The 16056-nt window shown below is 39.9% G+C and overlaps 1 protein-coding gene across 1 annotated transcript; it reads right to left on the bottom strand.

Moving 5' to 3' along the window:
- Positions 1 to 14475: 14475 nt before the first annotated feature.
- Positions 14476 to 15489, bottom strand: NEUROD6 (neuronal differentiation 6). The gene has a single exon (XM_063420282.1). It carries the CDS (start codon positions 15487 to 15489, stop codon positions 14476 to 14478), a length of 1014 nt encoding a protein of 337 aa, XP_063276352.1.
- Positions 15490 to 16056: the final 567 nt, after the last annotated feature.

Genomic DNA, 16056 nt, shown 5'->3' with positions numbered 1-16056 from the left:
GCAAGGTCTCAGTTCGATCAGACGAAAAAGTTACAACAATCCTCCCTTTCCTATTTCTTCCCTCAGTAAGGAAACTTAGCAGAACTTGTACTAGCACAGCCCAGCCATCAGCCCTGGGAGGTACTCCTAAAGCTAAGTGGGTCTTTAGTTTCTTGTGAGCTCATGAAGCACAAGTTTCAGAAAATTATAACAGTATGTTAAGAGCTAACTTACAGATAATCAATGTTTTTGTGCCACAGCACAAAGATGAAATTATATTTACCTGTTGAAATTGCTATGATGATACTGCCAGGTGGAACAAGACCAGCCTGCTTTTCTTGAGCTGCATGCATTTGAGGCATCAGACAGTAACTAGTCTTCCTGCATTTACCCACTCCAAAATACTATTGTATTGTTGTATTAGTTGACTTGAAAAATCGCAGATCTTATCCTGGTAATTTGTGCAAAATTTCTCAGCTCAATCCAATTTTTTTTACCTGTAGACATAATTGCTGAGATAACACTTCCCCCAAGGCTTAAACTAGTGTCTTGCAAAAGGTGAGATGCTGAGTTATACTGGGTCCCGTATATTGGGATATGCACTTTTGCTCTGTATTTAATAGAATTCAATTATCTTCACAGATATTACTCTTGGTAGATATTACAGGTTTCAAAAATAACAAGAAAGAAAATATAAATAAATTTTGCATAACACTTTAATGTGCTCTGTATCCTACATTTAATAAATTATACACTTACAGTACTCCAAAAGAGAGATTAAGGAAGAAAGCAAGAATGAATATGGACCCTCTTTCATATAAGAGGGCTCAAGGATCAAGATGTGCATTTCACATGGTGCCAGCTGAAGTAAAGTTTTCTGCACTACATTTCTAATAGACAATATATGAATAGATGGTTTAGAAAGGAACAGAGAATGATAGAGACAGCTTGAAACTGGATTTCTAAATGAAGAGAAGTCAATATATACATATTTTTAATTTTCTTTACTTCCCTAGGAAAAAGCAGTAGCTTGAAGTGTTCTGAAGAAGTATGTCTTGAGGAGATCACAAGGAGAAATTACAATAGTTAAGGAAAGAGGAATCTATAGTGTAATACTTGTTGGGGGGCTGAAGAAGAAAACACGTTACAGAAAACAGAAGACAAAGACAGGACATGAAGAAATCCTAGTTTATTAAACCAGCCATGAAGTTTATTTCAATTGCAGAGAGATCCAGATCTAGCTGCTTATCTGAATAAATCTTCTGAAGCATCTCACTGGAAAAGGGTAAGGAGCTTATTTTCTTGAGCGCATCCTTACTTTGTAAAAGATGGGCTCAGGAGGTTTATTGGCATGGCGGCAGAGAGCAGGATTTGGGCAGTTATGTGGGCCACTGGGTAGATCATCAGATTGAGGTTTGAGACTCTTGAGCAAGTTACCATAGCTTAATGAGTTCCTATGTAACAGCTGAGCTGTTGCAAATGTAGGGTAGCACATGCTAATTTAAACTATTTTCACTGGAGCTCAGCTGATGCATGGCAGCCATTAAGCCAAAGTGGCTCAGTCACATGTCTAAAATCTGATTTAAGGAATCTGGGTTCAGCTTGGTTCAGGAAGTGGACCACTAGGTTTCTGCTCAGTTAGTAACTTCTTGGGACAGCCATTTCATCTTGGGTTTTCTCATGCGTTTAAACTGCAGTAATGGTGCCAGCTCATAAATACGAAGTGTTCTGAGGGAAATAATAAAAGAAGGGAATGTTATACGAGTAGGATGTTTGGATTTTATTAGGTAGAAGTGTGGAAGATGTTGAACTTTGGCAGAATGAAATGCAAGTTTTTATTCTTATTCCCATTAACATTTGAGTAAATCTAATGTGTTTAAAGGAGTTTTGCTGGTAGGAATGAGGGCAGAATCTTGCCAAAGCGATCTAGCCTTCTACTGGCAAGTGCACATAACCTCAGTTGAGATTTATCACATTTCCAGGGAAGTGCTGAGGAAAGGATGGAAAATCAGGAAATGTGAATTTTATTTACCACTTGCTAACTTTGGGTCTTTGAAAAGTATCATGTGTCCCTATCCTCTCAGGAAAGGTGAGAGCACAAACGTCTGTTTTTATTTTTTCCCAATATGGTATGCTTTTAATAATTTAATATAGTGAATTTGGTTTCCTCCCTTGTTTGAAATGAAGGTCTCCCCCGTGGAAGGATTTTATTTTGTATTTGTGTGCTGATCATAACAAGTGGCACTCCAGACAGCTATTCTGCTCAGAGCTGAAAAATATCAAGCCACTCCTTTAATACTACCAATAAACATTTTTGTTATTTTTTCCCACAAAATGGTACTCTAAGCATTGTGCCAGTTCTCCAATGACAGACACTCTTAGAGGTAAAAGTATCAGTATTTACTGGTTACTATAACTATTTCAAAACATTTTAAGAATCACTGAATCCTAATATTTATGTATGCATGTCAGTTACAGTACTCTGCTACTCTTCATTAGATTGACAAAATACATGTATCACCAGAGTTACGATTGCCATGATAATTACATTATATTACGAGAGAATAACTCTGTAGTTAAAATGTAAAATAAAACCATAATATAGTGTACAGTGATTAAATATTTTTATGATTATTTATTCTAAAGTAATTGGGGTTGTTCATATATTAAAATGTTTGATCCAAAAAGTAGCACTTTGCTGCAAAAATGGTAACTGTGTTCTTAAAATAGCACTTCTAGAAATTGCAAATGACAATTCTTTTCACATTCTCACAGTCCATTTCTTGTCTTGCTCCTCTGTTCCAAAGAGCTTGAAGACAATATACTCACAAACCTCAGAAAAAGTCATCTGACATCACTGCTGTGTGCATTTACAATGGATAATAACATGGAACAGCAGAGCAAGATTTGAAGCCCTGGATTTGGGGGTCCTCCCTTGTAAATATATGCAGGCTTTGCTTAGTTACTCATCAGACTAAAGATTTTCAAAAGAGCTGTGCTAGCCCCCTCAGCTACTGCTTCTGTGCTGGCAGAAGCAGCTGTCTCTTACCATTATGCCTGGAGGAAGCAGTGGCATTTGCCAGCAACTCCCTTTGTGTCAAACTCATTTTCTTCATTTTCTTATTTCATTTGCATAGTCAACTGGTCCTTATGCCTCAAGAAAATCAGGAGTGCATGTGAGGAGTAAGTTGTTAGAAATAGAGGTGCATGAACAGACGTCATTATATTCCCGACAGATCTGCCAGCTCACGAGAACATAACACCAGGGAGAGACTCTCTGTACCAACAGTTGACAGTACTAAAATAAAGAAGGCAGCTCCCCCGCTCCCTTGCATTTCAGGAAATCATTGTGCAAATGCAGCGAAATACATCCATGAGCCCTCTCTTCACTGTGATGCCCTTCTGGTGGACAGGGCTTATTGATGTCAGGAATGCTGGAAAGAGTAAGAATTAAGTTATAATGGGCGGCCCACTTCTATTTTCTTCCCTCCATCTGTCTCACTTCTTTCACAGTAATTTAGTCTGGGACTATCTCAAAAGTGTAGGTTAGAAATTAGTCAAAATAATCTGAAATCCTAGAATAGTGTAGATCAGAGGCTATTGTTTTATTGAATACCTTCAGAGTCAGGGCTTAAGCATTGTTAGTGCTTTGATCTCTGATGCTTTTTCCTTATCTGTGTCTAGCCTGGCTGCAATGGTATGCTGATGCCTTTGCTGCCCAGGAGAGGTCTGGCAAAGGTATTTTCCAGGAGAGTAAATCTATATCTATGTATGCTGTGCTTACCACAACCACTCTGAACCACCAACAGTTAATGATGCCTCAGATGTATCTCTGATAGAGTCTTCAAGAACCTCTTTCTCATTCTTGAGTAGCTCCATGGACATTTGATAAGCCTGACTTAATTCTGATGTGCTCATGCCTTTGTAGGTACTTCCAGGCTGTTACTTGATGTACTATGGTCTCAGGATGTGAAAGCCTTTTTTTTCTGCCCCAGCCCCATGCCTTTTTATTCTGAGTTTTCATAAAACTCATGTTTTGCTGGATGTGGTTTCCCAGCTATATGTGAAATCCAGGCATAGATGAGCAATGGTAAACCAAAACTAATGCTGACTTATCAAACAAGTGTCAGTTGGAAGCATCATTAATGAAAAAAAAATTCTGTGCTGATGATTTTGGCCTTATTTACTGTTGATGTTGATCACCATGCCACAGCTGGTGCCAGTTTGAAGAAAAAGAGAAAGCATGCTGGGAATCTCTGACAATTTTATTAACAAAGCTGATCAGAAAGGTTCCAACAAAGCAAAAATGCTTTGAAATATTTTGCTTTGCTTATAAGATATACTGCATTGAATGGATTTTTTCAAGAAGGAGAAAGAGGGAAGGAATAAGTAATGTTGTGACCTGTGCAAGGTTGCAGTCTAGTGAATAGAGCTGTGGCATGGGATGCTGGTGTTCACGGCCTGCTCTTATTTGGAAAGAACTTGGTTTATTGTTCTTGCTCTTAGTCAGGTAATCCATCAATCAGACCTGAATCTAGGGTCATAAATTCACTGTAATCACTCTCCAGCATGTTTTTAAAGTAAAAAATGAGCTTGGTGTCGCTGGAATTTGGTGTAGTTGAAGAAGGTAAGAGAGATGACTTTGAAAACAGGCACTGTTGCTCATTCAATCATGACAATGTTCTGCAACAAGATGACTGATAATGAAATGTATGTGCAGCATATTGCCTTTATCTAGTTGATATGTTCAAGTTAATCACAGTGCATGCACAGCTCTGGGTACATCATGCAAAAACTCAGGAGTACCTCACTTACAGGTGATCCATATATCCTTGTTAAAATCTAGCCTCTTCGGTTGTTTATAAGTTTTGTAGACTTTCTTTTAAGCTTGGTAAAACTGATGTTGTAACATCTTATTATATTTTGGTCATGTCATCTCTAAAAGAGTTATCAGGTGCTCAGTGCTTTTAAAAATGTGCCTTCATGGTTAGGAAGATGACCTGGTAAATTGCGGTTCTGACTACAGATGCTTTTTAAAATAAGCACTGGTTAAATCTGTAGTTCTGTGAATGAATGTAGATATTCCTCAGTGTCATGGGTTAACACTGGCCAGATGTTAGTGCACCCATGAATATATGTTTTTCCTCTAACAACTCCTGTGGGATGTGATCAGGAACAGAGCAGAGCAGGCTTAAATCTTGAAAAACAAAAAAAAAAACCCACCAAAACTTTATTAATTACATAAGAACAGGGACAGAAATACTCTTAAACACACACAGAGACAGAAATATAAGCTTCTTAGAACATTTCTTCTCCCAGTTTCTACCTCCCCACCCATCACTCTTCACAGACCAACCCCTGGGTTTTAGATCAAACAATCACCACTCAAAAACAAACTAATCTTCAATTCAGCAAGGGAGAGAGGAGTCTCTCTCGCACCACAGACTGTTCCTCAGAAAACACGGGTCCACCCTTTATGTGTTTCCATGTCACCCATAGCACCGCCCGGAGAAGTCTGCTAAGGTGACACTCTCTTTTTCCTATGTCCAGCGCTCTCACCGCTGTCTCATAGGCCAAAACTACATACAGGGCTTTTTAAGGATGCTGCATGCCAAGCTCTCCCCCTTTTCACCCAGGGGCCGGGGTTCCAGGAGCAGGTCTCCCTTGAGGGCAGAGGGTGCCACCTCACCCTCCCCCTCTTTTCTCTGCTCGCTACTCACTTCAAGTGCCAGTCACTGTAGCAAAAGCAAGGGTTAACAGTTTCTTCTCGGCAGGGTGCTGCAGGCCGAGGCATTCCCAGGCTCGGCAACCCCCCACATGGCTGAGCACCTTCTCTCGGAGTTTGGGGGGGAGGAGGGGGGTGAGCACACACAGAGGGCACTTCCACAGTTTTCCACCCCTCCATCCTGCACGGGGCAGCTCAGTTCCAGTCCTGTCCCCTCTCATCTCCCCCCCACCGCGGGGGGGCTCCGGCTTACCTGAGCCGACCACGTGTTTCCCCTCCCCCACCCAGCCTCGTGGCCAGGCGGGGGAAGGAGACTGGAGATGTCTCTCTGCTGAAAACCCAGATCCGAAAAGAGGCCGAGCCCCTCAGACTCCTGCTTTTAACTCTTTGTGTCCTCAGAGGCGTGTCCAAACTTCCGAGTGACCAATCCAGGTGTTAGCAGAAAAGCTGATCACTGATTGGACTGCCCACATCTCCCTGGAAAATTTCACCTCCCCCCCAACCACGACACTCAGTCTTAGTGGTGTTAATCCCAAGTGGTGTTAGTGGTTTGGGATCTTTCTGGACTGTTGTGCCTGTGTAGAAACCACCCTGAACAGCTTTTCTCCCAGTAAGCACAAGCCAATTTCATATGCTTACATTCCATTCTGCAAATGAGCCTCTGTAGTGACCAGGGAACCTAAAATTGAAGCCATATGGAAACTTACTGTGCATATTAAATTGCATGCAACAGTGTTAACAACGTTTTGATTTGTGGCTGCAAGTAATAAATGAATTACATTAATGTTGTAGCTGCAAGCTAATTTATCCAGAATTACTTTTTAATAACCAGCATCATGTTCACTGGTAAGATTTAAATACATTTAGGAAAAAGTCTGAAGATTTTTTCTTAAAAAAAAAAAAAAAGGTAGATTCTAATTTTAAGACTGAGTTTATTTTGTAATTTTTTAGATATTTAAGAGTAAATTGTCACAGAGCAATGGAATGAACTGGAGACCACATTACCTGTACAGGAACTGGGGCAAATCACAGTTGAAATGGACAAACCATGTAAAGACTCTGTTTTGTCTACTACTACCTTTACACATACTGGTCTGCAGAAGAGAAGGGGCAGGTATAAGATTGATCTAGGATATCCCTCCTTGTGTGCAGTCCTTCCTTGCCAATAACTTATGCTTTTTGGAGAAGTTTCTTCCCAGGCAACTTCTTGGTGACTTTAAAAAGGCAGAGGAGGTTAGTGAGTGTATGCTTGAAGTCTGGGACTGCCAGAAATGTGTGTGGTCCCATATAAAATATCTTCTCTTATGCTTTGATTCATTAAAACCATAATTAATATATTAAAACTAATTCTGTAGTGTTATTTTTGCCCAGAAGAATGCTAAATTTGAAGGCAGGACACATCCCAACACATGGATAGCAAAAAGAGTTAAGGGAATATGACCACAGTATCAGTGAGATACTGCACTCAAGCAGTATGTACTGTTAATCGCTCATGGAGGCCACTAGGCATATCTTAAATAAAGAGCTTTTCCATAAGGCTGTAACCGTGGTAGAGACCATTACTCATGGCAGAGTCACCATTTTACAGGACATACTGACATCTGTGTGAGTACCTCAGGGTACGGGGAACCCGTGACTGCGTAAGATGTGGATGTATGGTACAGCAGCATAACCTCCTGTAGGGCATCTTTTGCAGGCTCAGCTGTTTGAAGTGGCTGTAAATTCAGAACAAAGGCTGAAGTAATTCTTATGGGGTAGATGACCTGCTCTGTGGAGCAACCAACTCATTCAGAATGGGGATGGACAGAGTTGCATTTGGGACATACTGTCCAGACAAAGCAGACTGGTGCCCCAGCTCACATATAATGTGCCTGTCTCAGAGGAGGTAATTAGCTGAATTTGTTGTGACCACAAACTTGCTTTTTCATTGCAGAATTTCCTCAGCAGTGTTTCTTCTGGGTGCTTCAGTACATCTTGTGTTGAATTATTACTCTATACATTAGGAGAGATGTTGTCATACTTCTGGTGGTGTCTATCACATCCTGCATCACTTGTTATGTTGGGCCTGCGTTTCTGTGGCTGCAGTATTTGTCATTCTGATTTCTGGGCTTGGTTACCTTAAGATTCTCCTATAGTGAGAGTGTAAGATGAGGCACAGGGACAGGTTTATCCTGTTAGCTAGGCTTCAATTATTAAATTGAAAGGAAAAACTGAGAGTGTAGTAAGAATAAGAATATATGAAATTTAGGAGTAGTGGGAACGTGATGGTTATGGCTAATTTGAATCCATCGACCAAAAATTTTTGTATCCGAACACCTGACCACTTGTGGTCCTACATATTGGATGGCTATTCCCTCACTGTCTTACTGCATTAATAAATTTTTCTGGAATTTTGGTATCAAAATAATTATAACTACATGCATTCAAATTCTTTTCCCCTCTTTCTGGTGGAAACCTGCAAAATCTATTCCAATGGGCATAGGTGTGCTTCTGTATGTAATCTGATGGGTGTGAACTAAAATGGTTATTGTATCTATTGTGGGGAAAATACTTACTTCTCTAAAGTAATGCCTATTACCAAGACAAAGGTGCTAAGCCCAAGAACAGCTCTCCTTGTAAATCCAGAAGGAATGAACTTTTCTTCATGGCTGACATGAACTCTCCTTTAGATATGGGAATGTAATCTCAATTGCTTAATTATTGAAATTAGCAGGAATCCTGCTTCTGGTGTTCTCCATGTCTGGACAATGCTTTTTGTTCCTACAGGCAAAAAGCATTGCTTTTGTTTTGCTTTTTGCTTCTCCCCATGTGGGGCAAATATTGACTACCATTCATGTGGGCCTCTCCCTGGATTCTGAGGAGGATCCTGTCAGAGTCTCTTTGTTTGCAAGCGGTCTGCCCAACAGAAATGTCATTTCAGTTGCATCTAAGCATTATGCATCTGCTCATGTGTCTGTAAATAAATAACATCGTGGATAAGGCTATGCCTATCTTCCCATGTGATTTAGACTCCAATCTGGTATCTGCTGAATTCCAACAGAACAAGAGTGGACCCAAGTCCTAATCTTCCTGCTTTCAAGAGTACAAAATTTATGATATAATCTGTATTTAGCCTATATTCTGTATCTGTGCAAGGACCTCCAATTCAGTGGATTATTAGATTTTGCATTTGCAAATAGAATGTTCAAGCACTTCAGAATTAACAACATTTTACACGTGGGCATTCTTACAGATCAGGAAATGTTATCTGTTTCAAAAATGCTATTTTCTATACTAATCAATAAGAATAAAAAAAACACTGAGAGGGGGAAAAACCCCCAGACCTGCTTAGCAATATTCTACAGAAGCGTAAAAAAAACCCCAGAGTATCAGAAAGTACAATGTCCACAAGACTGGGGTGAATATGAGAATATACTGAATATCCTACAAAAACAAATAATCGTAAGCTTTTTTCCAGGAAATATTTTTTTACCAATCTGCACTCCTGAAGTAGTGCAGATTTTCAGCTACAAACAGATATGTTCTATATATATGGTGTAGAATTAAGCCATGCAGGAATAGAAATAAATTTTACAAGTAATGCAGTTATAGGGATAAATGTGCAAGTGTAAGGAGCAAATGACAAAGAAATAGTCAACAGAAAATGATGTTTTGGGGAAGTAGGGGGAGGAAATCTCTTTACCATTCAAAGGTAACAACCTTTGCAGCTGTTGCCAATTCAAAGCCAGTTGTGAGTCGTAGGGAGTCCACACTGTAGGCATTACGAAAAAAAAACCCACACACAAAAAAACCCCCAAACCCCACAACAACAAAAAAACCTAAAACAAAAACAACAAAAAACCCCTGGATATTTCCCCCCAGAGCACTTTTGCTTGCAAATTTGCCTTTCCCTTTTCCTAGCTCATTCTTTCAAATCCTCTTAGATGAGCGAGAAAACTCTGCAGGAAAACATATCCTTTTGGCATAGCATAGAAAAATTTTGTGAGATTATTTGCTCTGGTCTAATTGTGTGGTGCAGAAGGCTTGGGAGTGTGATTCTGCATGGCAGCCCTGTGTACTGTAGTTAGATTTGTATCAGTGAGATATGACAGGTCTGCCCTCGAGATTCTGAAGTGGCACAGTGCCAGCTGTTCACCATGCTGATCTGTGTCTCTCCAGAGCAAAATCAAAACCTGCTGCCATGGTTCAGCTCTGGGTCAGACCCACAGCCAGATTACTGAGGCTTGGTTTTTTCGTTAATTTCTTCTTAATTTGAAAATTGCTGAATTTTTGTAAAGGATGATGCTTTTCCTGGCAATTCAGCCTAAAGCAACTCTGTATCTGCTTACTAATACATCAAAGGCTGAAGGATTTTGGTACTAGGATTAAACCTGCTTTGACCTTGTGACTATAAAAAATAACCATAGTTAAACTAGATTCACTTAATCTGATAAGCAAAACCATGCAAAGACTTTAATTTTTGCTTTTGCAAGGAAAGATTTTGCCATGTATTACACTGGGATTTCATTCATCTTTATTGATGGCATTTCACTTAATTGCTGCCATTTGAGAGCCCTATAGGCAAGGCAGAGAAAGAAGAATAAAGTAGGGATGAAAAATGGGAGAGGGAATTGCTAGTATAGAAAAAAATTCCCATCATATTTGTGCTTGTGCAATCTCCATACATTTTAAAAATCTTTGTAGAAATAGCTATAGAATGAGAAAATGCAGATAGTCCCAAAGGCACCATAGTCAGGATGTGTCCTAAAACAAGGGTATCCCTACTGTAATTCAGAGAAGGTTTGAGATCTCCACTGAGGTCTGGCAAAACTGCCCCTCCCTCTCTCTTTGTGGTCTCCCTGGGATTTGTAGGACTGGGGCTTGGGCCACTGGTTCTAAATTGTACTCTAGGGGAGGTTTTTCTTGACATGGGGTTAAGTGGTACCACCTAGTACTACCCAGTATATCCTACTCAGAGATTACTGCAGTGTTGCAGAGGAAAGGGTGCTAACACTACAGCACACTGTTACGCCTCCTGGCCCTTTTTCAAATTCAGGCACATCTCTGTCTTCAACAAGACTGGAACATTATGTTTAGTTTATTTTCCTGTACTTTCATTAGGAAAAAAAAAAATTCCTGCCCGGTTTGACACATTTGGACAACTTTTTTTATGCTGTCATATTAAAAATGGGTATTAGGTCAGATGGATGATTAACCTGAACCAGTACAGCCATTCTTAAATAATTAGTATGTTTCCAATACCATAAAAAACCACAGTGTTTTTTTTAAAAATCGCACTAAAATGTTACTCTGAGCAATAATAAATGGCAAAGAGTTCCACTGTGTAACAAAGCCATAAATGGAATAGCTCTTCTTCTGCCAGCTTTGGGGTTCCCATCTCTAAAAGGGACAGAAGGTTTCAATATTTTTGTGCCAAAGGGTACAGAATAATAGAAATTTCTCACCTAATTTTTCTGAAGCAGTTAGTCTTTTACATAATTCTATCCTCAAGAAACTGAAGACAGTGAAGAGAACAAGACACTCAGAACTGAGCAGGTTTTTTTGCTGCATGAAAGGAATTGAAAGGAGGAAACGTGGAGATAATGACTAAGAAGCCCATTGGTTTTTGTTCCTGTGATTTTAAAGGAATGGACCTTTATTAGTACTCAGATTTTTTCCTCAAAATAGGGCATCTTCAAAGACTTTTGTATAAATTATGTCAGAGCTTGGAGCACCTTTTTATTCTGTGACTGGCCAGCAAAGGAGCACAGAAATGTTTGTTGTGTGCATAAAAGAAGGTGTGCAAGAGAGCCTGCTGTCGGGGGAGTCTCCTACCTCCGTATCTCTAAATAATCCAAACTCTCCTAGAAAGAGAATGTTGGAGGGTTTTTATGCCATCTCAATATTTTCCTATTACTTGTTCCATTATTTATTGTGGAGTGACTTTCCAACTTGCAATGCCCTGAGCAAGCGTGGTTCTTGCCTTGAGCTACCAGAGGGGGAATCTGGCTGCAAACTGCCTCCCCATCTGTCATGGAGTGAGCAAGAAAGATCCAAACTGGCAGGGAATTTTTTTCCCTTTTCCTTTGTCTCTGCTGCCAAAAGGGGAAACAGGAACTGGCCCATGAGTTATTGAGTTAATATAGGGCCACAGAGTTGCAGACCCCCAGATCACAGAGCCTGAAGACTGAAAACCCCTTGGGTTCCTGCTGGATGTGTTGTGGTAGGCATTTCTTTCCCTTGGTGCAGGACTTTACAGCTGCCTCCTCACACCGCTCTTAACTTATGCAAAAAAAAGGCCCTCCCCCTGTGCAGCGAGGCAGTACTGAAGTACTTGGTGAACTTTCAGCCTCCTAGAAGAGGCTTCTCTTAGTAAAATTGGTTAGATAAGTTTTCTGCTAATGCTCAGTGGAGGTATTTCCCCCATGCAATTGATCCCCTGTTTCTGGGCCCTCTTGCCTACAGCTCCTTGTTATATATTATTATTTCTTGGTGTGCATGAATCTGTGTCCAAGATTGTGGGCTTTTACCTCATTGACTGGCTTCGTCCCCTGTCTCTTCCCCACACTTTTCCATGCCTTGCCAAATATCAGCTAATTCTGAGGAACAGCAAATGTAATCTATTCTAGAGTTTTCTTTTTTCCCAGATCCCTCCTATATTCAGTGCAGAACACCTGGGGATGATTTTGAGTTGATAGTCATCACCATCACCTTTCATCCAAGGTGGAAAACAGCTGCCTATGCCTTCCACGGCTGACCCTGAGGAAACGGAGGATGATCCTAAGACAAATCCCTGAAATTTGGCCCAAGATTTTCCTCCAAAAGCCTCCATTTTGGTGTTATATTTGTGCCTGGAGAGGATATTGGTTGAACAAAATCTGATGCTTGTCCCTCTACATCTGCAAACCTGAAAGCGTTTAGACCCTGATACAAACTTTGGGACGTGTTACCCCTTTCCTTTGGGGGCAGCCTGGTCTTAGAAGGGATGAACTTCAGGCTATGGTTGTCCTGAGGGAGCTGCAATGCTTGGCAGGGCAGAATGTTTACAAGTCTTGCATGTGACATTAGGAAAATTATCAGGAGAAATTGGCCCATCCCCTCTTTGTCCAGCTGTGTACTCAAGTGAGGCTCTGAGATTGATGTGTCATTAACGACCCAGACTGTGATTCAGCTGGGAGCTTCCAACTTGCATGTGAAATTTGCATTTTTTATACAGCTTTTAAAAAAGTATTCCCTCCTCATTCAGAGCATAGTACTTTTGCATGCAGACAGCTGCTGTTTATCCATCATAATAAAGAGGTCTTGCTCATTCAGAGGTTTAAAGACTGTTGGCTTTTAGATCAATGGTTCATTCGTTTTGTCACTCATGAGCTTACAGATAAATACCTATAGCTGGTTAGAAAACAACTGAGGCTCAGCTAAGCTCAGATCTTTTAAAGTGTGCAGGACTCTGCAGACCTCTTTAGCTGCTGAAATAGTATGGGTTGCATACACATCTGTAGCTTACTGGTGCTGTTTTTTCAGTCAACACTAAGTTTAGCAATGCCCAGGAATTCTTTTTCTCTGAAGTTCTTACCATTCTCATGCTCCAGCCCACGAGCCAGAGCTGTAGGAACAGCTAGTGTCCTGTGTGTTAGCTCAGTGCCCTTCCTCATTTGAAATTTCGCATTTCATTGAGATATAAAGTTACTTTCTTCCCATAACCTGTGTTTCATTTAGCACACAGATATTTATGTGGTATTTTGAATCTACTGTATCACTAATACATCCTTCTGAAAATAGCACTGAGGTTTACCCTTATAATTCTTGACTTCCAACTCCAGACTTGAGCATTATGAGTGTCCTGGAAGAAAGGTGTGTGTAGGCAAGACCAAAAGCAGCTGTCTACTATGAAATAATAAATACCAGACACAATACAATATCACAGCTAATAGATGTATTTTAAAAGTGGAAACATCTATCTTTAATTGCATTTTAAGTACGTAGTGAGAAACCACAGTTATACATTTTTATAACAAACCTTTACATCTGAAGTCATAATACAAATTAAAAATGCCAATTATATCTGGTCAAAATAACTGAGGCAAATTTTTGACAACATCTAAATATGATCATGTGGCCCCTGTCAGCAACACTCTAAAGTCAGGCTGAATAATGTCAATGACAATCACTGTTTTTCCTTAGTTTACCAAAAACCAACAAACCAAAAATGATTTTGGTTTTTTGTTTGTTTGCCTTTAATTTTTTGCATAGCTTTCAATATTGCTGCCCTCTCACCTCTGCATATTGCAAACCCATCTCAGTTCTGGATAATTACTTTAAAGTTCTTAATACTTTTAATCCAGTTCTCCTTGAATACATAATATATATTTTCTACCAATTATAAATACATAATTTTTATTAATCTGATTTCAGTAACATGCATTTGTATAATTACTATACAATCAAAATAGACATTGACTTTACACAGTGTGTACGCTTTTATTTCAGTAATATTGTTCAGACACACTGCTCAACAAATCAAACAAATAGGAAATAAAAAGTTAAAAAGGAGGGAGGAAACCTCTGGGAGGAAACATATTCTCACAGTGATTACAGACAAAAAAAATACTTATGATAAAAAAGGGTTTGTTAATACATAGAAAATCTTCACAATAGTTGAAACACACTTTAGGAACTAGTAAACATTTTAAATAGAATTGTGCAGTGCCCAATTATGCAGTGCCCAAGCATCTGCTTGCTCTTAATTAGATGGGGAGGTGAATGACCACTGTTTATTTTAATTTTCCTCATTAATTATGAAAAACTGCATTCAATTCATCTTGTATGGTGAGAGACTGGTTGCGCAGATGTAAGTCGTAAGGGAAGTGGCTCTCTGTAGGCAACCTGAACATCGAGCTCTGCCCAAGGGGACCCCTGGGTGGCACTGCACAGTAATGCATGCCGTAATTGTAATTTTTGCCATAGTCCAAGCTTTCCTCTTGCTTCAGGGAAAATATCCCATTATAGTTAATTGAGGGAGGACTTAAGGGACCTTCAAACTGTGGGCTGGCACACTCAGGGGAAGTGCTTTCATAGAAGGACTCGTAAGTGCTGCAGTAATTGTACGGTTTCATGGACTTAGAGTTGTCAACAGTCCCATGCCCTGCGGGGGTGCCGAGCTCCGGGCTGTGGTAGGGAGGATAGAAGGTGGAATAGGGTGTGCGGGCATGATGGGCACCTTCACCTGCCTGGCCCATTAGGAAACTTCTGGCATTCAGCTGCAGGCATCCCGCCACCAAGTTTGTAGTCGGCTGGGACAGACCCTTGCACAAGTTTTGGACAAAGGTGAGCAGGTCAGGTCTCTTGCCAATTCGCAGTATTTCAGAAAGAGCCCAAATATAGTTCTTGGCTAGTCTTAAAGTTTCTATTTTGGACAGTTTTTGTGTTTTAGAATAACAAGGGACCACTTTCCTTAAATTGTCCAGAGCATCGTTAAGGCCGTGCATACGGTTCCTCTCTCTAGCATTGGCTTCTTGACGCCTGAATTTAATCCTTTCCATCCTTATCTTGCTCGTCTTTTTTTTCCTAAGACCCCTTCGCCTTGGCAAGCCATTCTCATCCTCCTCTTCTCTCTCCTCCTCCTCCTCTTCTTTTTCTGTGTCTTCTCCAGGAGATCTTTTAATATTCTTTCCTCGGAGGATGATCTGCTTTGAAAAGCTTTCTGGGTTCTTCATTTGCTTTTGGTCATCACTTTCTCTGGGAAACTTTCTACACATCTGGGATTCTGGCATTACAACAGACTCATCAAATGGTAGTGTTAACATGGTTCTATAATCTTAAGTTACCTGAAAGAATGCCAGCACAATGTTTAAATATTTCCATTTTAAAAGTTTCCCGACTCACACAGACAGCCTCATGCACCTTATTTGTGTCTGTGTGTAAGCTCTCTGAGTAAGAGAGAGAGAGTGTGTGTGTGTATAAATGTTCAATCTATATCTTTGGAATAAAATGGCAGTTGCAAATGCCCACTTTTAACAAAAAAATAGCTGTTGAGAATTCTAAAATCACTTGAAACATTTGACCCTGCAACTGAAAAGCCATATTTCTCACAGATAATTATGGAGTAAATTTATATTTGAAATGTACAATTAGCTCCCTGCTTATTTATTTTATTTTTAAACAAACCCTTCAAACTCTCACCATCATGGAATTCAAAGAAATGCAAAACATGACATAGCAGTATAGAAATTTCATTAATTCGAATTCCCCTGGGTGGAAAAATGAGGAGAGGGAATGCAGTTTTAAAATTGAAAAAGTGGCAAATCTCTATTATCTGATGATAAATATTTTAAAATCACTTTTTGACTTATACTTCAAAATTGTGGGTTTTC

Source organism: Prinia subflava, chromosome 1 (assembly GCF_021018805.1).
Source record: "Prinia subflava isolate CZ2003 ecotype Zambia chromosome 1, Cam_Psub_1.2, whole genome shotgun sequence".
Lineage (NCBI taxonomy): Eukaryota > Metazoa > Chordata > Aves > Passeriformes > Cisticolidae > Prinia > Prinia subflava.
The sequence above is the reverse complement of the archived record's forward strand: the minus strand, read 5'-3'. Positions and strand labels throughout refer to the sequence as shown.

Bases quoted from the DNA above. Each gene is read 5' to 3' on its own strand.
- NEUROD6 (XM_063420282.1), bottom strand. From the start codon at position 15,489: ATGTTAACACTACCATTTGATGAGTCTGTTGTAATGCCAGAATCCCAG.